Source organism: Mixophyes fleayi, chromosome 2, assembly GCF_038048845.1.
Source record: "Mixophyes fleayi isolate aMixFle1 chromosome 2, aMixFle1.hap1, whole genome shotgun sequence".
NCBI classification, from domain to species: Eukaryota; Metazoa; Chordata; class Amphibia; order Anura; family Limnodynastidae; genus Mixophyes; species Mixophyes fleayi.
Window position 1 is genome coordinate 229555635 of NC_134403.1, and position 23121 is coordinate 229578755.

Sequence of the window (23121 nt, forward strand, 5' to 3'; positions counted from 1 at the left end):
CTGTCTATAAGTTTGAGACAGTTGCTGTATTAAGCTATGAATAACCAGATTTTTTTTTTATTTAAATAGAGTACAGGATACCAAAAGGGTATTTTACTTTCTCCTTCAAAATATATTAAATAAAGAAAAAAAAAAAAATTAACCCTAATGAGGAAAACATACAATGTTGCACTGCAGAAAAATAAACAGAACTATAATTAAAAGGCTGTAAAGGTCAGTATGTTTTGGTAGGTTGAGTGGTGTGTGATTTGTTCACCAAACTAGATCCAAATTCAGATAAAGAAATGTACACATCAGGGCAATTTGAAATAACCATACACAGGAACTTTGTAACACCAACATGATATTTTAGTACCAGAACATAAAAGCAACCATGTAAAGCTGAAAATGTGTCAAATTGGGTGCAGCACAATATCCATTGGATACAAAATATAAATGGTTCCTTCCTAACGTGTACAGAACTGCCCAACTGTCTGTGAGCATTAGTTAAGGATTACAGAGGATTGTTGAGAATATACTAAAAAAAAATCAGAACAGAAAATTATTTTTGTAGATAAAGTCCACTACAGCAGATTTTTCTCTTTTGAAAAAGAAATAATGGTCAATGTTACAGGCTTAAAAAACATTTGCACTCTCCAAATTGTTTGGATAAAGATATTACCAAATATACACATCCAATTATAACCCATACAATTTTATTCATGGGTACACTAAGTGATTGGAACATTTATGCCAACACCTTTAGGACGTTTTGCAGTCCTCTTTGGAGGAGCCCAACTATATAAATTATATAAAACTTTATTAAATAGTTTCAATATATTTGGGCTTAAAAGTCCCTTCATAGTCCATGTATGTATAGCCATGCTCAGGAGCTTAATTCAGAGACTAAAAGTCCAAGAGATCCAGAAGTGCACAGATCAAAACGATAGTTGTTCAAGATAATGTGTCTTAAGTCCTTCACTGGTATTGCTGGTAACTACCGAAGGGGGATGCTGGGTTCAGCTGGGATGAGTCCTCTGGTATTGGTGGTCCTAGAGGGAAAAAAAAAACCCAACAACTCACTCTTAATATGCTGTGTAGCAGTGTAGCTTTAGCACTCAGCTTTTGCTGTATTATAAGCCACTTCAGTTATCTATTGTTAATTGATTGGCTTTTAACCCCAGACTTAATCAACCAAACTGCTGCTAGAGAATCAAACAGCAGACTCATTGCATCAACATATTATTCTGAAATGCTGTTTTGCCTTTACATTGATTAACACAAAGTAAAATAATGGAACAAGGTAAACACAAGAGCATTAGATATGGCTATAAGTAGAAGATAGTTTCAACGAATTAAGAACAGCAAAACAGAAAGAGTGGAGATTTTTTAATTAGTTTTAACAGAAATGACCCATATAAATATATATACACAGAGAGTGCACTCCTTATTAACAAATTTCATCCCTTTAATAGCCATTTTATGTGCATATAATATCAGTTACACATTTAAAGCTTAGAAAAAGCTTTACAGGATGCACTGACCATTTGCAAACTGTGAAGAGGCAAACCGTGTCAATAAGATTCCTGCTCCTTCTATCAGGGCCAGAAGAATTCCACCCATTGCAGCAGATCCTACCATGGCAACAGGGCCATCTGTAAAAATAACAATGTCCCTTAAGTGTCATACTAAAGCATTGATAACTAAAAACATCAGATTGTAATGCGAATGCTGTATGTATGTATGGTTAACAGCAAACAACAAATATTGACAGAAATGGCATCTTCATTGTTCTTTGTAAAGCAGATTACATACTGATACTTACTTCTGGCAGCCAAGATCGCCCCAGTCATAGCACCACTAGTAATGGAGTTCCAGGGATCCTCCTTTCCTCGTAATTTTACCATACTGCAGTCTATCATGGAGAAAAGACCACCCCACACAGCAAAGCTTCCTAAAGAATATGGGGAAAGGGATGAATGAATGAATCAGCTCCATTTGATGGAATAAACATTGCATATGTGAAAACAGAAAAAAATATATATCTTACAAAAAATTATTGGTTGTTCGGTGTTCACTCTTTAATGTACTAGCCTTTTTTTGTTTTATTATTAGGCATACAAAACGCAATTAAAACATTTTATCATTAACATTTTGGGGTGGGGAGAGAAATGGCTCAGAGTCACTTGTTTCAGATTGTAGGCTACATTCACACAAGTATCTTAACTCACGTACCCCTACACTTTTCTTATTGTTTTTTTATTGATACAACTTGTCTCTCCTTCTTTTGCCGGAGATCAATGGTCCAGAACCTCTAAACTCTTATTAAATTGAAAGGTCCTGATGCAGTTTGTTGATGCCTTTATAATCCCCTTAATACTAAGATGTTATGCTCCAAAACAGCAAGATCCCACCCACTCCAATTTAGGCAGCGTTTCAGCAATTACTATACTATCACCCCCCCCCCCCCCTCTTTTTTTTCCACTGGAATTACTGAAAGCATTGATCTCAGCTTTCACTTCAAATTCAGTCATCCTCTCCACCCCCCATCATCATTTTTCCCCACTTTAAGCTCTTTCCCTCCTGTCATCCTTATGATTCTCTTATTCCCTCCTTCCCTATTTTAACCCCTAAATCGCTCCCATCAGCATTCCTCCCATGTAATCATTTATTTCCCTCTATAACTGTTAACCACACCCTGTGGCCATGGATACTCCCTTAATGCCAATATATGCAGTACACAGTGCAGTTTGACATCCAGCTCAGAGGGGACCAATCTGTCCCCTCTGAACAAAATATATTTATTGCAGAATGAAGCTGAGCTGTGCATTTACAGGGGGTTTATGATCACCCATAATCCTCTCTGAAGGCAGGCAGTGTGACAAGCAAGAGTACTCAGATGGGCACTGAAGATGGCGGTGAAGGTATTCTCGGGTGCACAAAACACAAGCGGTATTGGTGGTCACAGCAGTAATCTACCGAGCTCACACCTACACATCACATCCCTTCTCTTGAGCGCTATCATAAAGTGTAGAAATTATTTTCTCCAAGTACTGCACTGCCATTCTATATAACTGATTTATGCAAGGCCAAAGTGCTACTTACTTTGTAACATAAGTAATGCTGAAGAGTAGCTAGCTTGCATAGATCATAGCTACTTCCCAAAATGTTATTTCATCAATCTTAGATAAGTAAGGTACTCATGAAGGCCCTGACTTTGGAGAATCTGTGGGATTGATCTCAGACTACAGAACAGCCATGGGGAAAGTAGCATGTCCATGTTATGTCAACTGCTTTGAAAAAAAAAAAAAAAAAAACAGCTGATTGCACTGCACTCAGTGTTCTCTTTGAGCAGTAGGGGTATATTTATAATACCCCATTCATACTGCACCAAAATCCCGGGTTTTTGGCGGGGCGAGCTCAAACGACCCGGGTCTTGGTGCTGTATGAATGGTACAAGTCAAAAATCCTGGGTCTAAAAACCCGGGTCTTCAACCCGGGATTTATCGAGGGGTAATTCCCGGGTGGGACCCGGGTTGCCTGCACTATGAATGGTGCAACCCGGGTTTTTCAACCCGGGTTGCACAGAAAACAAGCTGATTGGCTGTCTGCCTGTCTCTGGAGGATGATGTCATCGGTGGGAGCCCGTGGAAGATTCGAGAAGGAGTTTAGGAGAAATGGTGGATGACATCACCATTTTTCAGCCAATGAAAACTGCTCTGGTGATGACTCCCACAAATTGCCAGGGCACAGACTTGTGCAGTATGAATGGGGCAACCCGGGAAATTCCCGGGTCCGAGGTGCAGTATGAATGGCGTTTCTGAGCTGGGACGCTCCGAGCCCCGGCAAAAACCCGGCTTGAAAAACCCGGGATATTGCCGGGGCGGCAGTATGAAAGCGGTATTAAACTGCTGGGTTTGAAAAAGTGGAGATGTTGCCTATAGCATCCAGATTTTAGCTGTAAAATTAAGTACATTCTACAAAATGATAGGGTTTGTTCTGTTCACAAATCAAACAGAATGGAGGCGTGACTGATTAAATACTATACACATTAGCTTAGCTATAGCAAGTTGAAACCTAATAACACCCTTAACTAATGATATAACTGTATGGGATATGAGTTTTACAAAAGGGGAAAACAAAACAAACAAAAAAAGGGACGTTTTGTGGTCATTGCTAAAAGCCATCCATGGTTTTCCATTTTGATATTTTCCAAATTGCTATGGTTTACAGACATGGCCTACTGAATGAGACCTTGTTGTACACCCAAATTCACAACAGTGGTCTAAATACTTGCTCTAAAAATAATCTAAATGGCATTGTATTCTTGACATGCTTTATAATACTTTGCTACATATAAATCTAAAGAAAAAAGAAATTCAAAGAATTTATTTTTTTCCATTGTTTATTCTGTAATCTATTGATAGTAATGTACACTATATGGACAAAAGTATTTGGCCACACCAGTTAATTATTGAATTGAGGTGTTTCAATCAGACCAGTTGCCAGAGGTGTACAATATCAAGCACCTAGCCATGCAGTCTCCATTTCCAAACATTTGTGATACAAAATGGGTTGTTCTGAAGAGCTCAGTATCTTCAAGCGTGGTACTGTGATAGGATGCCACCTTTGCAATAAGACTGTTTGTGAAATTTCATCTATGCTGGATATTCCATGGTTATCTTTAAGTGATATTTTTAGAAAAGTGGAAGCATTTAGAAACAGCAGCATGAAGCAGAAGACAACGTAAAATCACAGAGCGAGGTCTATGACTGCCAATGCGCATGGTGCGTAAAAGTCGCCAACTCTGCTGATTCCACAGCTGAAGAGTTCTGAAAGTCTGCCGACATTAACATAAGCACAAAAACGGTTTTGTCTTAAGTGATAGATGAGTTAGAAAAATTATGCTTTTTTTACTTTGGAAAAACAGTATATTACAGGTGACTTAATATCAATAAGTATATTTGAAGTCAAAGATTTGTTTAAAAAACACTTCGCACCAAGGACAAGAGGTGATCAACTGCAAATGGAAGAAAAACAGTTACACCATGAGAAGAGGAAAGGATCCTTTACTATCGCTCGGACGACTAATGCGTACACACTTGTCATGTTTTAACGAAAGAACGACAGATTTTTCACAGCGATATTGTCGTAAACAAAGATTAGAATTTTGTACACACTGAAACGACTTACGAGGTCCATTTAACGATATCCCCAAGAAATTTAAATAAAAGGCAGAGTATGTTCAATAGTAAATACCCCAAACCTCATAAAAAAGAGAAGTTAACACGTTTTCTTCATATATTCGTTAGCACGAGTACAGTGTACGTTTGGTCGCAACTGCACATCAACAATTTTTTTTTTTACCAATATGGATACTGTTGAACAAGCAACTGCTCTTTATCAGCTTGCTGTGGCAAGAAGACTGCAAGTACAGACCCAAAGGGAAAGAACGAGAAAGAATAGATCTTGTTGGACCAAAGAGTGGTTCAAGAGGAGAGACTCATTCTCTCATATGCCCTTGCTACAGGAGATCTGGGAAAACAACCCTGATGACTTCAGGAATGTCCTGAGAATGAATGATCCCACATTCCAGGAACTGCTCCAACTAGTCACCCTCATCATCCAGAAGGACGACACCTGTTTAAGGAGACCCTTATCTACAGAGCAGACACTCGTTGCTGCCCTAAGATTTTATGCAACAGGAAGGACACTGGCTGATATGAAATACAGCAAAGCAATTTCACCGCAAGCTCTGGATTTGATAATACCGGAGACCTGTGATGCCATCATTGAAATTCTCTACAAACAGTATATGAAGGTCGGTAAACATAAGTAGTCTTTAGATACAAATGTATAATTTTATTAACATACATAAAATTTACATCAAGTTAATAAAGTGCAAAACAATAAAAGCAACAAATAATTTATAGTTCTTCACATTGCAACACTTCCCCATTATCCATTTGTGGTGAACTTCCACTGAACTGTTGCATGTTTGAGCTGGGTATAGGGATAGAAGTCACGTATGGTTTTGGCATTAAATATTGTCCCCCCCCATACTACCATGATGCATCTGTGTATGCCGAAATGTGTATGATGGTGTCTGCTTGTGGTTTGCTGGTGTTCTAATTGTATCCGGGTACAAATCTTTCTTGGTAGCCCTACACATAAAGTCCCGACCCCAAACACTCCATTTCCACTTGTATCTGACTACTAGCACTTTTCATTTTGCGTGATAGCATTGCGCAGAGTAGGGTCAAAGTGTGTTGTGCATGTTTTTTGGCCATCAAACGGTTTGTAAAGTTGATAGCTAACTACAAAGATGGTGAAATGCGCAGAGCCCCCCCCCCCCCCTTTCTCTTCTGTTGCGTTTGTGCTGGAATTGCAACCTCAGGTACATCCTGGCTGTAGCCTGGGACCTGGCTTCCCTGTACAATAGTTGTACTTGTCGCTTCTTGGTCAGCAAATTCCTACATGAGTTCTTGTGGCATGACAGCAGGCTGAGTAATGAAAAAAAATGAAGCAAGATATAAAATGCATGTAACGAAACTATTTCACACCTCTTTCTGTTTGTTTCCTGCAACAGTAGAAAAATGGCAAGTTATTGTGGAAGAATTTGAGAGGTAATGGAAATTTTCCAAACTGTGGCGGTGCCATTGATAGGAAACATGTCTGAATTATGTCTCCACCCAAAAGTGGATCTTTTTATTATAATTATAAAGGATTTTTCAGCATCATTCTAATGGCCATAGTGGATGAAAACTATGAAATCTTATTTGTGGACATTGGTAAAAATTGGAAAGTGTCTGATAGTGTTGCATTGGAGCAGACTCCCTTTTATGCATAACTAAAAATCTATGAACTTAATATTCCAACTGAAAGTAATACAAAATATGGACTAAATTTTGTGTTTGTGGCCGACGAAGCATTTGCATTGCACAACAATGTATTGAAACCGTACCCAATACGCAATCTGTCTACAGAAAGGTGGATATTTAATTAAAGACTGTCATGAGCTAGGCGTGTTTTTGGAAATGCGTTTGGAAGTCTCAGTAACCGATTCAGAGTTTTTCATTCTGCTATTAATCTACGTTTGGACAAAATGGTGATGGCCTGTTGTGTTCTGCATAACTTTCTAAAACGCTGTGTACGCAGTTCACATACGCATGAGGACAACAATGCAGAGGAAACGGAGGTAGTGAACCTGACACCTCTAGAGTCGGGCCAGCTTAGAAATGCAAGTGCCAGTGCAAAATTAAACAGGGAAGCAAGCCTTCAATATTTTAACGGGGAGGGTGCAGTGCCATAGCAGAATGAGTTTGTGTAACAATTGTTCATAAGCATGTTATGTGTGTAAACTTTTATGTATTTGTAATTTAAGTAAAGTATATTTGGCAGTTGCTGTGTAGCAGATTTATTACAGTTCCACTTGGAGGTATCTCATCCGCTTGCACCACATCAGTAGGATGATTGTAGTAATTGTGGTGTTGGTGTTTATACCAAAAAAAGAGGTTCCTTCTCCTAGAGGCATTGATGAACACCAACACCAGAATCTGAGCATTTGGATGTCTCCTTACGACAATCATCCTGAGAACCCTCATATTTGATACCATGTGCAATGTCACCTATGTCTAGTAGGAGTCCATCAGTATTCCTGACTTTGCTCTAGGATTGCATGTTTTTATGATTGATTATATATATATATATATATATATATATTAACTTTTATGTTTACAAGATCACACGAGGTATATATTTTCTTTCCCTTTTTCCTGATGCTCAATATATTCATTAGGGAGATACCCATCACTAAAACTGGAATCTGGACACTGGAAAACGTCTAAAATACAATGCTCTCAATATTTTTATTGTTTGTAAGTACATTTACAATGGGAGTTTGGAGGTGAAGGTGGAAACTACACTCTATAGATTCAAGAAAATGTTTTCGTTAAACACAGAAAACACATTGTCTTTGTAAATGCACTCCCTTAGGGAGTGCATTTTCCACCACCACCAAAAACTCAAGCCCTTTTTATGTGGAATATTATATGCTGTTTATACAGTATTATGCCATGTTTGTTTATTCTTTCACATATGTATATTGTATTGTTCTTGGCCCTTTACTCTTTTCGCTCTATACTTCCTCCCTTGGGGCTCTCATCTCCTCTTTCGGTCTTCAGTATCACCTATATGCTGATGATATTCAACTCTACATCTCTTCTCCTGATCTTTCCTCCTCCCTCCTCTCTCGTGTAACTGACTGCCTCTCAGCCATCTCATCCTGGATGTCCTCTCGCTTTCTTAAAATTAACATCTCCAAAACCGAACTCATTGTCTTTCCTCCACCCAGGCTCCCTTCTCACCATGACCTCTCTATCGTTGTTAACAACTCCACTATCTCCTCTGTCACCCAACTCCGCTGCCTAGGTGTCACTCTCGACTCCTCTCTCTTTTGCCCCCCACATTCAATCCCTTGCCCAAGCCTGTCGCTTCCAACTCCGTAACATTGCCCGCATCCGTCCCTTCCTCTCTCAAGATGCCACCAAAACTATCATCCATGCCCTCATCATCTCCCGTCTCGACTACTGCAACCTCCTTCTTTCTGGCCTCCCCTGCTCCCACCTTGTCCCCCTCCGCTCTATACTCAATGCGGCTGCAAGACTCATCTTCCTCTCACGCCGCTCCTCCTCTGCCTCCCCTCTCTGTCTTTCCTTACACTGGCTCCCCTTCCCCTACAGAATCCTTTTCAAACTCCTCACCACCACTTACAAGGCTCTCTCTGTCTACTGCCCCTTACATCTCTAACCTCCTCTCCATTCACACTCCCGCCCGCTCCCTGCGCTCGGCCAATGATCGCCGCCTCTCCTCCACTCTGATCACCTCTTCCCACTCTAGAATCCAAGACTTCTCCCGTGCTGCACCCCTTCACTGGAACGACCTCCCTCGCTCCATTCGTCTCTCACCCAATCTGTGCTCCTTCAAGCGGGCACTTAAAACTCACATGTTCCTTAAGGCCTACCAACCATCCACTTAACCTCTCTCCTCTTCTGCTTCTCCCCTGCCCCCTTTCTCTCTCCCCGTTGCTTCACTGGCTCCCTTTTGTGCCTGACTTTGTTTACCCTCCCTTAGGATGTAAGCTCGAATGAGCAGGGCCCTCTTCCCTCCTGTCTCCATACCTGTTCTTCTGCTCCGTCTCTACTGTATCTGCCTGCTTGGAGTTTCTGAAGTACTGGTACTTTGTGTTTACTGTCCTGTACTGTTTTACCCTGTATAGTCTACTGTTTGTACCATGTACGGCGCTGCGGAAACCTTGTGGCGCCTAACAAATAAACGATAATAATAATAATTGTGAATGCACAGACGACATAGAAGAGAAGAGGCCACACCTTCGGTCATAAATATAAATATTTGTATGTTCAACACTTATATATGGCTGTCACAGGATTATTAGGTCCAGTTTTGATTAAGTTTGATATGTACAGAGAGAATTAAGTCCCTCCAATTACACTTTTTTTTTTTTTTTAGAAAGTACATGAACACTATTAGTGCTTGAATTTTTTAGTCACTTATTTCATATCATTGTTGTCTGGGGAAGTGTATATCCCTATTCTAAATTGATAAATGCTTCTTTTAGAAAGGAGAGCAGGATAGACTTGGTGTTTTTTTTTTTTGTTTTTTCTTCAAACTTACCTTGTATGGCAATGGATGCAAGGTGTTAAACGTTCATAGTGTCTTCTGGTTTCTCAGACCACTAGGGGTTAAGTATATTGATATATTCGCCAAACACAAGGTCATTATACACAAATGGCCTTCAGCCACAATGCTCCATTCTGTACAGGTACCACCAGTGAAACAAACGCACATGTCAGAGTATATAAAATTACAGAGAAGCCTGTCTGGAGCTGAGGGACGTTAGAAGATGGCGCACGAGGAGCAGGCGTTGGTGGGAGTGTGTGAGAAGAGGAGAAATAGGTTTTGGTTTTTTTTAAATAGTGACATGAAGTGGAGAACAAGAAATATAACTTAACGGGTGTGAAAAGAGTAAAGGCAATGAGCCTGAGAGAGGTGGAGATGATGGTAAAAGTACAACTACAAAAAAAAAATAAAAAAATACTGAAGAGTTAATAACAGAAAGGAACTAATAATGCAGAAATTCCTAAAACAAATTAAGGAGAAACGTGGAAAGAAAACACATTTTAAGTGCAGAAGTGTTGGTCAGACCTAAAAAAATAAAACGAGAGACTGATGCGAATCCATAAAAACCATTTAGAAAAAAAAAAAAAAGTGAGTTTGACATGTTGTGCAACTGTTTAAAAGGACTTGTTAGTGAATTTGTAGATGAACGACTGACAATAGTATATTGAAAACGTTTTATTATTTCCAGAAAGTGGAATGCGTGACGACATGTGCTGCGTAGATACAGAAAATTTTAAAGCTGAACACGTACTTGTTAAAGCAGAAAAAAAATAGATACCGAATTCGAAAAAAAAAAAAACGTATTAAAAGAAGGTATTTGAAGTCCCATGCGGAAACTAAAATGTTTTGGGGAGAAAAACGTATACCGTTATAATAACCAAAATGGCACCAGTTTTACAAAACCTATGGAGCTAGAGGGCACCTTTGCAGAGATGCTTTAAGAGGGACCACAACATAAACTTACTACGAGCAGTGTAGAAGGTGAGCAAATTGGGACTTTACTTGATGTTGAAAAAGAACTTAAACTTTATTACAGATATAAAAGTTAAATGCTAAACTGATTTTTTCCCCGTTTCTTGTAGACACCATCGTCATATCGGACGAAAGTTCTGAGGGAGAAAAGAGTGTTGGTAGTCCTTTACAGAGTGTGGTAGAGAAGATGGGAAAGCTTGATGAATATTTTAAAAAATTATCGGCAAACATCAGTGATGTCACAAAAAAAACCCAAATGTAATACACATATTTTGCATTTTCATTAATGTGTATTGAGTGTACAATAAAGTGACATATAGCTATAATTCTGGAGGCAGACATAAGCAATACACATAAATGAAACAGTTTTGTTTTTTTAGCACACTACACGGACAAAATCTTCTAATTTAAATGGCAGATATATGGTGTACACATTAATGCAATAGACACCTGCTATTGCTTTACCAATAAAAGCACCCGATTACCAAATGAGTGACGTGTGGACACTGCACCACGTGGGACCGGTACAGGCATCAGAAATTAACATACACGCCCCCAAAGGAGTCGCAGCTCAAGGGACTATCGGCAGTTACTCGTGGATGGAACGTAAACTTATACACACTACATGATCGTTAGGTGATTGGTTGGTCATAAAACATCAAACAGTACGACCAAATGAGCCGACAATCGACACTTTGAAATGACTTTCAACCATTGTGTCACTATACACACGAACCCGACCGAACGGTCGTATGTTGGCCAATTTGCCCGATTATTGGGTGAAAATGCTCCAATGTGAACCTAGCCTAGCTAACTGCTCTCTCATAAGAAAGTCACTGTCATACTATTACTTAAGTTTCTTGTACAAGTAGTTTCACCCGCTGAAATAGTATTAGTGATGAACAGTATTGAACATTATGGGTGTGATTTGCAATTGGAGTTAAGCGCATTTGAGCACCATTTTGTACATTAAGTAAAATTTTAGGTAGATTAAATGAGCTCAATTCATTCCATTATTTTTAACTGCATAATCTAACAATTGAGGTCCTTGGGCTTTGTGTGGCTGATTAGAGGCATGCATTTGCAAATGTGGTACATAAAGTAATGCACTCAAAAGCGTCTTATTCTGGGTTACATGCATCTTTGAAATATATTAATACCAAGCATAAATTATTTGCCTACGCACAACGGGTGCAGTTTTTGAGTTGACTGCTGCATATTTTGCTCTGGACACATCTATAGATTAGATTTAAGATTGCAAGTATTTTAAGATGTGTGAAACTCAACGTGCAGACATCGAAACATAAGCACGCTGTCACATATTTCCACGTATGTAAAGGGTATCTTATGTTCAATTCAAAATCATCCCAATATCTGTATAGGTTAAATGCCAGGAACACATACTAATGGATTGTGGCACTGGAGACAGACTGAGGGTTGCAGTTGTCACAGTTAGATCTTTATAGAAAATAAATTAGGAAAAAAAAGAGGTCACATTAAAGGATTGGACGTAGTCTTACCTCCAAGCTGTGGAGCCCTGGTTCGAATAGCAACAAAGCTGCCTTTCATTCGGTGTTTAATACCCTACAACAGTAAAAATTGAATTTGTAGTTAAAACTCTGCAAAGCATAACATAGTAAGCCAACAGGATGGATTGTTCTTTTAAGGTACACACAGCACATTGTCCAGGCAGCAATCTAGTAAAGACCATGTAGAATTTAGAGGCTCACAAAGATAAGAAAACCTAGAATACAAACTGATCCAAAATGAAAATACACTCAGTCACATTCACAAAAAAATATTAGAGCTCCCAGCTGCAACTGAGAGATAGGGTCCAGTGATAGTAATGCATACAGTTGCCAGCTTGACCATGATCTTTATGAACTTCCCAATGAATAATGGTATGTCAAAAATTATATTTCGTACATGGAAAAGATATTCCAGCGTGTGGTGGTTGATCCTTGAAATTTCAGTGTTAAGACATCATATAGCAAAGTCCCGCCACTAAGTACAATCAGCAGGAGGGGTCAATACCCCATTAGCCAATCAGAAACCACTACATCATCATTGTGTATATTTGCAACAGGCCACCAGCACATCTGGATATGCGTCCACGTCTAAATGAGTTGCATTTACATGCCCATACTTTACCCATCCTACACTTGTCCACCCTATCCCCAACCCATGCTTAAGGAAACGCAAGTCAAGGATACACAAACTATATACAGAGTTATGCATTTTTGGTGAGCATGTGCATTACAAAAATGAATGCTTTTAGCAAAAAAAAACACCCCACACTTAATGTGCAGCATCACATACAGTGGCACAGAAAGTAAGAAATTGAACCTTGTGACAAAATGTTTTTGATGCAAAGCAAAACATAAGCCACAGCATTACATCATCACCATTTATTTATATAGCGCCACTAATTCCACAGCGCTGTACAGAGAACTCACTCACATCAGTCCCTGCCCCATTGGAGCTTACAGTCTAAATTCCCTAACATACACACAGACACTAGGATCAATTTACATCCAAAATAGGCTTCGGCATAACTGTTTACTCCACATTTTGACTTGTCATTTTAGCCATCTTGAGGGCAATAGAGAGATATAGATCCTCAGTATTACATCCGACTAATATAGTCCTATAGACAGTTTGGGCTCCGCCTCCTAGAGCTACATACATACATCAGTCTTCTGAAATAGAAATCATTCTCTCTCTGTTGTGAAAGTCTTACCCCACTCTGGGCTTGGTTAAAAGGATTTGTGTAATGTAAAGGAAGTGGTGGGTTCCAAACGGACCTTGAAATATCTTGTAAATTAATCGATACAAACAGCAAGTTGGCATCAAATTCTGTGATCACAGTAGAATGGAGTTCTATCTGATAAATAGAACTCCATTCTACTGTGATCACAGAATTTTCTTGCGAGTACAGTGTTGCTCCCAGTCTGCTATTTCTCTCCCAGCACCCCTTCTTCAAGTTGCTGTTCTGCCCTGCTCCCAGCACACATTCTCCCAGTCCAATACTCCACTGTAATTAAACATTAAGATTTTTCAGATGTGACACAAATGGTCCAGGGTCAGGTTAGGTTTGGATGGGCTTAAATTAGTGAACAAGGGGCTTTTCTTCACTAATTAAAGCTCACCCAAACTAGTCCTGTCCCTGTAAAATGCGGGCGTATTTAACACAATTGAAGTGCAGAGTATCTTTCCACTTAAGTTTACACACCTGAGCAGTCCGTCTGTAAAATCTCGTCCCCAAACATAACTGAAGAGAAAAGTGCATTCCTCTAATGAAGTGAGCTGGGAAAAAATATTGTTTTGTGGATTTTCTCAGATGTGTAATGCCTCAATAAATACGATTTTCATGAATCACTCAAAACTGAAAACTCTTGGAGCAGATGATCCCATTAGGATATCCCAAAATAAAACTCATATGAAAGCCCATAAAAAGAGGTTTAAAATGAAGCCTTGCCCATCTCTCTAGCTCAATCAGGCGAGCTACAAATACAATTTTAAAAAAACCCCCGTTAAAAGCAAGTTTTTTGTTAAAAACTTGCACGTTTCAAGGCATATAACTTCCAAGCCAGTGTATATATCAGCCTAAGATTTGGGGGTTTTCTTTACACTCGTGGCAGTATTATACCAAATTTAATTGAAATGAGAAAATGGAAGATAGAATTTTTTCTAAAACTTCATTGATTTGATGTGAAAAAAAAAATAATTAAATAAATTATTCTTACTTGAGGAGAGTTCCTAAAGCCCTTAATGGCCTGAAAAATGCCACCTCCGATGATACCCATGGTGAAGGCTCCGCCACAGTCATCTACAATCCTCCAGGGACTGGAGAGAGAAAAAAAATAATTAACATACTAATAAATGGACAAACAACATCAGTCAGGATACTGTGGTGTCTAGCTTTCATTGGAAATTTTCAATAAGATTAAAAAATTCTGTTCCTTGGCAAAAAGTCCAAACAACTAATATTTCTTACTGACAATTACATAGTTTTATCATACATAAATAATAAAACAGAATATATCACTTGTTCATTGACATTTATATAACAAATTTGGGGGCTCTTTACCACTCAAACCCAAAAGATAAATTTCAATGCATAGAAATGAATACCAAATCCATATTAGAAAAAAAAAAAAACACATTTGGGGGGTATTCAATTGACTGCGTGATCGCTGAAAATCGAGCATCCGAAAAATATTACCGTTAATACGGTAATTATTCGCTGAATTTCAGCTCGCAGTGAAATCCAGCGAGTAAATTACCGTATTAACGGTTTTTACGCGCAGATTACCGTATTAACGGTAATATTTTTCGAGCGCTCGATTTTCTGCGATCACGCCGTCAATTGAATACCCCCCATTGTGTCTAAATCTACAAACCTGTAATAAACAAAGACTCACTACACAAAATTACTACACTCTGCAGTTACTAGCAAGTAGACATTTTGCCCTCGATAACACTATCTAATGGCTTTTATATGCTACTTCTAGATAATATCCAAGTTTTGCTTTTATGTATTTTTAATCTCATTTACATGAATACAATGGTGAACTGCTTGTTACCACATGAGAAATTTGTTTTCCAAAAACGATGGTGTAAGTAGCAGTATTTGTGTATATAACAAATCTACGAGGGACATTCATTTAAACGCAACATTACTGAAAATGAATGCAAACATCTGATTGGCTGCTATGGATAACACCCCTATTTAATTTGCACTAGTTTCATAAATATCCTCATTGCCCAGGCACAGCAGTTCTGTCCAATCAGTACCTGCACTAGAAACTCAGAGTGCCGTTTGAACTAGAACCTCCACCAGGCTACGAACACCAAAAGAGATATTGTGTGTCATTGTATTCCTATACTTGTGGGGACATTCACCTATTCGCAGGAGATAAACCCAGCAACAAGATCTGGCAAGTCACTTTTGTCAGACAAAAAGAGAGTGTGTGCGAGTGCTGTGAAGAACATGTGTGTGTACTCCACCACTGGCCAACAGTGAAAGTGCAGGCTCACACACACAGTCGATTACGAAACCTGGCAATTCTAGATTATAAATGGAGATTTTAAAACGGTCAGGGTGCTCGGTGTGCAGGAAGAAAATGGGATTGTAGCAGCCCTTCTGATTATAGATCAGACAGAAACAAACAGATACTTGTACTTGGCTATAACAACGGATCAAATATATTCAAGACTCCCTCGCTGGCACTGAACTTTGGTCATGGCTTGGAAAAGATTTTGAGAACTCTTGCCTTTCACTGAAGATGTGAAAAAATGCGCTATGCTCTTGATGATAAACACTAGGAGTACTACAACAATTTATCCACTGTGCCTTCACCTATCAGCTGCTTGCAAAGGTCACCCTGCCACAGGTGATTAAATCAAAGAAGGGAAAGGGAAGTTTTCAAAATTCTTTTATACTTTTTCTTCCAGAGGTACTTCAGATCATGAAGATGCTGCCCTAGTGCTTTCTGAGCATGAGAAGAAACTCTGCCACTACTTTGCAAGGATTGAGATCAGAATAAAACAGGGTAGGATAGTTACAATCCTACCAACACCAGCAATACAAAGTACAAATGAAGTTATTGCAGAGAATGAAGAAGGCAAAGTTATTACAGAAAATGTCTAAATGTTTGCAATGCCAGCTACATTGATGCATTGCAGAGGTATTGTATAAGCCTATTTGCTCAAGAACATGGAGCTTAAAAAAAATAAAAAAATAAAAATAAATCACCAAACACTGACATCCACTGAGCTTCGAAAGCATGCTAGTCTGTCAAAACCTCTAAACTTAAATGACACAGAATTAGATCAATTGGCAGAATTCCTCAGACACGACAAAGAGCTCACCAATTTTGCCTAAGAACACAGCCATGAATAAAGAATGGTACCAAAACATCCTCAAAGAGCAACTTCTCCCAACCATCCAAGAACAGTTTGGTGACGAACAATGCTTTTTCCAGCATGATGGAGCACCTTGCTATAAGGCAAAAGTGATAAGTAAGTGGTTCCGGGAACAAAACATCAAAATTTTGGGTCCATGGGCAGGAAACTCCCCAAACCTTAATCCCATTGAGAAGGTGTGGTCAATCCTCAAGAGGCAGGTGGGCAAACAAAAACCCCACAAATTCTGACAAACTCCAAGCATTGATTAGGCAAAAATGCGCGGTCATCAGTCTGTATGTGGCCCAGAAGTTGCTTGATGGCATGCTAGGGCAAATTGCAGATGTCTTCAAAAAGAAGGGTCAGCACTGCAAATATTGACTCTTTGCATAAACTTAATGTAATTGTCAAATAAAGCCTTTGACACTTATGAAATGCTTTTAATTTTACTTCAGTATAACATAGCAACATCTGACAAAAAGGTCTAAAAACACCGAAGCAGCAAACCTTGTGAAAACTATTACTTGTGTCATTCTCAAAACTTTTGGCCATGACTGTAGTATGTTTTTGGAGTGTGGGAGGAAACCAGAGCACCCAGGGGAAACCCATGCAAACACGGAGAGAACATACAAACTCCACACAGATAAGGCCATGGTCGGAATTCAATTCAGGACCCCAGTGCTGTGAGGCAGAAGTGCTAACCACTAAGCCACCATGCTACCTTTCTGACGATTGTCACGAATATATATATTGAACTTACTACACTAGGGGCTAGATTTACTAAGCTGCGGGTTTGAAAAAGTGGGGACATTGCCTATAACAACCAATCAGATTCTAGCTTTCATTTATTTAGTACCTTCTACAAAATGACAGCTAGAATCTGACTGGTTGTTATAGGCAACATCCCCACTTTTTCAAACCCGCAGCTTAGTAAATCTAGCCCTAGGTGTCTCTCTATATTTGTTTTTTCTTATCTGTGATCCCATTGGACAACTGCCTTCCAGCTAAATGATTTGTGGAAAATATTAGAAGATTGGATGTGAATGTGATGTATTATAAAAAGGTGTGATTTTTTTAATTGGTTCTGTAGGTTGTATATATGTTTGTCATTTAAAGTCAAATTGTGATGGCAAGACGACTGGGTCAGAGAATCTCCAAAACGGCAGGTCCTGTGGGGTGTTATCAGAATGCAGTGGTTAGTACATACAAAAAGTGGTCCAAAGAAGGACAACCGATGACAAGTTCATATGCGTCCAAGGCGAGCCCGTCTGGTCCAATCCCACAGAAGAGCTACTGTAGCACAAATTGCTAATAAAAAAAATTAATGCTGACTACGATAGAAAGGTGTCAGAACACAGTGCACTGCAGCTTGCTGTGTATGCGGCTGCGTAGCAAATACTGACCCCCGTCCATTGCCAAAAGCACCTACAATGGGCATGTGAGCGCAGGAACTGGACCATGGAGCAAGGGAAGAAGGCAGCAGAATCTGATGAATTACATTTTTTTTACATCCTGTGAATGGCTGGGGAAGAGATGGCACCAGGATGCACTATGGGAAAAAGTCAAGCTAGTGAAAGTAGTGTGATGCTCTGGGCAATGTTCAGCTGGGAAACCTTGGGTCCTGGCATTCATTTTGATGCTACTTTGACATGTACCACTTACCTAAACATTGTTGCAGACCAAATACTCTCCTTCATGGCAACAGTATTCCCTGGTGTTTTGACCTTCAAATTCCCCAGATTACAATCTGACTGAGTATCTGTGGAATGTGCTGGAAAAATATGTCCAAGTCATGGAGGCCCAACTTACAGGACCTTAAGGATCTGCTGCTACTGTCATGGTGCCAGATACAGGACACCTTAATAGGTCTTGTGGAGTCCATGCCTCGATGGGCAAGAGCTGTTTTTGCAGCAAGAGGGGGATCTACATAATACTGAGCAGGTATTTTAAAGAGGTGAGAAATGCCATCACCCACAAAGACAAGCGGGCATGATTTGTGTCTACGCTTTTAGACAATTTAAGGATCCATCAATGCCGGACAAAAGCACAACCAATCATCATCATCATTTCTTTATATAGCGCCACTAATTACGCAGCACTGTACAGAGAACCCATTCACATCAGTCCCTGCCCCATTGGAGCTTACAGTCTAAATTCCCTAATATAGACACACACAAACAAAAGATGCCAAAGGATGACATAGCACAATACCTTGTTACTCAAAGCACTTTGTTTTCTCTGTGTTTCTCAGATTCATCCATAATGGATAATTCTGCTTCAAGGTTGTAAAAAAGAAAAAAAAAGGAAACTTTGCCCAAGGGGGAAGGCCAAAGTTGTAGAGAAACCCCTGGTTAAGTTTATTCAAACATGCAGAGTGCACAGAAAGCATGATTGTGTCACATGCATCATGACTTAACCATAAACACTGAAAGAACAGAACTGGTTAGCTGTGAAATTCTACATAAACCAGATAACCATAAAAGAGAAATAAATATATTTAAATCAATCAACAGTTGCTGACTAGGACCTGAAAGCAGTGGGTATAACCTGTTTGATTATCCATGACAAGGAGAGGGAGGGAGAGACCAAGAGCTAGATTTACTAAACTGCGGGTTTGAAAGTGGAGATGTTGCCTATAGCAACCAATCAGATTCTAGCTGTCATTTATTTAGTGCATTCTACAAAATGATAGCTAGAATCTGATTGGTTGCCATAGGCAACATCTCCACTTTTTCAAACCCACAGCTTAGTAAATATACCCCTAAGACTGAAATACAAATTACATTTATCCTGGCCCCAGAAGTACTTTACCACAGAACATTAAACATCGTCAGATTTCATATACTAACTAAATCAACAGTAACTTACATGTAAGAGTATACAACACGCAGCTAATGGAACAAGTACATAGAACAAGGCAAGTGCACTCTGCATGTGACCAAATATTTCCAGGGACAAACATTTAAAACCTGGGTGCAAGGAACACTCGGCAGCTAAGTAACAACTGTCATGTGATCAAACAAGAAAACAGATCACCAAGTTTACATCAGTAAGTGGACGACAACCGAAATGTAGATCTGTGCCAATAGAGAAAGCCCCGAGTCACCCCCTAGATCATAATCACCTCATTGAGCGAACACAGCACAGACAAGTCCTCACAAAAACATAGTGCCTATACGATAAAGGAAACCTACCTGCCCTTTAAACCAGTAGCCAGGTGTAACTAAACAGAAAATGGGTCTTTCTTACCAGGGCTCACGAGTGTACTCCTCCATGATGCCAATGAAGGTCGAAATGACGATATACAGGAAGACAACAAAACATGTGACTACTAGGAAACGTCGCTCATTCGCTGTTTAGATATGTGACGTCTTCTCATTTGTACCATAGAGACTTGTAATATTGTAGCAATTGTCTCTTCTTAAAACCTATCCCCACAAAGGAGTCATATGGCCATTGTCGTGCTTTGTATAATGCAATAGTATTTCAGGAGTTGTAATTGACAGTTTATCTTAATTCTTATTTCTGTTTTTGAATATGGTCTTGTGGTCTGTATCGTGGCTGTCATTCTGAAAAAAAACACCCACCCGCCAACTTCTTTGGTACACAGTGAAGTCCCTACTTGTTGGACCACGGTAAAACCACGTGGCTTCAATGAGTGAAGTAATGGTGTTGGACCTCTGTAACATTGCTGTCGATCCTTAATGCTTAAAAGAGGATAATCACTGGCTCTGGAGACGGGCTGATGATTTAAATGGAGGACTTTGATTGTACCTGATAAGTTTAAGATTTATTTTTTTTTATCAAATGTGAGTGGTTTCATGTTTTGAATAAAAATTAGTTGTGTAATGTATTACACTATTGTGGTAACCTACTGCTCTTTTTTATTACTGAGATTCTGGGCCATAGATGGAGTCCAGGATTGCTGGGAGAAAAAGCAGAACAACAATAGGTATTTACTGGTGTAAAGCTTTTTGGGGTGTGGGTGAAAATCGGAACCCCGAAATGATTTGGCTTCCTGCAGCGTGTGTGTATATATATATATATATATATATATATATATATATATATATATATGTGTGTGTATATATATATGTATATATAATTAAAGTAATTTTATCGTTTTCAAATAAGCATTGCCCAAGCGATCGTATTGTGTTTCTAACGCACAAAGTGATTTATATTAGCAGATGTAAATAGTCAACAATTCACAGATACATTGTCATAATATAAAGTACAGTACAGCACAGCCAATACCAAAAGATGCATACATACCACTGCTATCGCATGCGCTTGCTGCGCTAACCACGGGACCCAATGGACAGTATATCTGCTTAGAATACTGTGTCAGAGTTGACTGAGAGCCATGGAGAGTGCAGCGATGATTATATACAGTACAGTGTTACACAGTGAACAATAGAGATGACGTAGATTGTTTCTATGGGTCCAGGGTAAACAGGTCATAGGCTGATTCAATCTAAGGAATCCAAAGGTGGGGGTCGTCTCTCCAGGGGGTCTGCTCCTTTCATAGCCAGCATCATACAAAGGTTTATTCCCTAATATCAATAACTAAAGTATGCAATGTGTGATCTCTTCGCCGACTGCACCGGACAGCTGCTGATGAATAGGGGATCAATATGATATCAGGCATGACACCTTTCCTATAACCTAAACCTTTAATAACACTAAAATGTACATATAATCATATTATATAAACTAATAATAAACCAAATACTATCTGCTCATAAATTACAGTGTAATGGAACCAATATGAATATGAATTATATAGATAACAAAATGTTGTAATGTGAGTGTGTGCGTGCGTATTTTACCGTGCAATCGCACCACGCCACGTGTTATGTGGCGTACGCATCGCAATCGCACGGCAAAACAATATAAACCAATATACTTTCGTTCATCCAATTATACGACTTTGACAATATGTATATATATGTATATATATATATATGTGTGTATATATGTGTATATATATATATATGTATATATACACATATATATATATATATACACATATATATACATACATATATATGTATGTGTGTATATATATGTGTTTATATATACATATATATACACACACATATATATATATATATATATATATATATATATATATATATATATATATATACATATACCCAAAAAAAACACCAAAAAAATCTTTAAGCCCAGAGCGCTTAATTAAGTAGTGTGATAAAATAAAAATAATACTTATATGTAATAGGCAGCTCCCCGGTCATTCAACACCTGTCTGCAAGTGTCAGACCTAGTAAATGGAACACAAAAAGACAGGGGGCGCCAACATAGTGCATTACAAGAATTAAGAATGCAAATACAACTCCAAAGATAGGTTTTACCCGTACCAGATGGTGGTAAACTGATAGCCAAATGGAATATAGTTCTTGCTAGAAACACTGGGAATCTGTACCAAGCCTGGATGGCAGATGGAACCTTCCAATACGAAAAGGTGATGATCAGGAAACACCTGTGGACAGGCCTCATTCACTTTCCTTATGGTGCAGTTACCATCTCTGGATACAGGAATGACACACACTTGTGGATGGCAATAAATATATGCTGAAATCAGGTTAATTCAACAAATTTAACAGCAACTCTAACATTTCTTGTTATACCTTATATATACATATATGACTAACAAGAAATGTTTGAGTTGCTGTTAAATATAAATATATATATATATATACAATACAAAAAGACAGGGGGCACAACACATAGTGTATTAAAAGTGATAAGCAATATAGAGGTATCTCCACAGATAAGAAATCCCCGTACCAGATATGCAAATAAATAGAGCAAATGTGATGATCTAGCTGACCGTACTAGGGATCCACCTCAGGTCTGGATATCAGGAATCCTACGATCATGAACCAAGTAGTAAAGGACGATCTGCGGACTCAAATATAGCCACAATAGTGTAATAAAGTATAGAAGGAGACCAGTCAAGTCTCAAAATACCACAGATTTAATGGCAACACATAGAGAATACAAATGGCCGTACATTGAGCACAATGAAAACAAGCTTATCTGTCCGCTGGCACAAACGTGGAGAAAAAGGGTAGCAGCCGGCAACACCTCAGACATCCAGTAATGAGCACAGGGACAAAGAACCTCTCCAACGCGTTTCGTCTTGTAGATAAGACTTTATCAAGGAGTAATGAATCCAACATGACCATGGGCTCCTAAATACTCGAGTCCTTCTACAGAAAAGCCAATGCAAACACGATCTTGGAATGTAGGCGGTAACCTCCAGCTCCCGATACGTCACATCCGGAACTCCGCTTCCGGTGTAGCAATTTCATGTGAAGACGGATTTTGTATTTGAAAAACGTCAGAAGGGGACATTCCCAACACCGAGCCAGAATATCTGTAATAGGAACTAAGTCCCGATACATCACATCCGGTTCGTCATCAGCAGTGCATAAATTATAAAAGCTATTCTTAGTCATAAGCCTTAACGATACATACAGTCACAATTATAAGCCTAATGAGACTATACAGCATAAAAGTAAATACACAAATAAA

At 39.0% G+C, this 23121-nt stretch overlaps 1 protein-coding gene across 1 annotated transcript; it reads right to left on the bottom strand.

The window, feature by feature from the left end:
• Window positions 1–323: 323 nt before the first annotated feature.
• On the bottom strand, window positions 324–19910 carry TIMM17A (translocase of inner mitochondrial membrane 17A). The gene is made up of 6 exons (XM_075195576.1): window positions 19807–19910; window positions 14397–14496; window positions 12171–12234; window positions 1805–1933; window positions 1524–1634; window positions 324–1031 (listed from the first exon to the last, which is right to left on the bottom strand). The coding sequence occupies exons 1-6, from the start codon at window positions 19830–19832 to the stop codon at window positions 958–960; spliced, it is 504 nt and encodes a 167-aa protein (XP_075051677.1). The 5' UTR covers window positions 19833–19910; the 3' UTR covers window positions 324–957.
• Between the last annotated feature and the right edge of the window lie 3211 nt (window positions 19911–23121).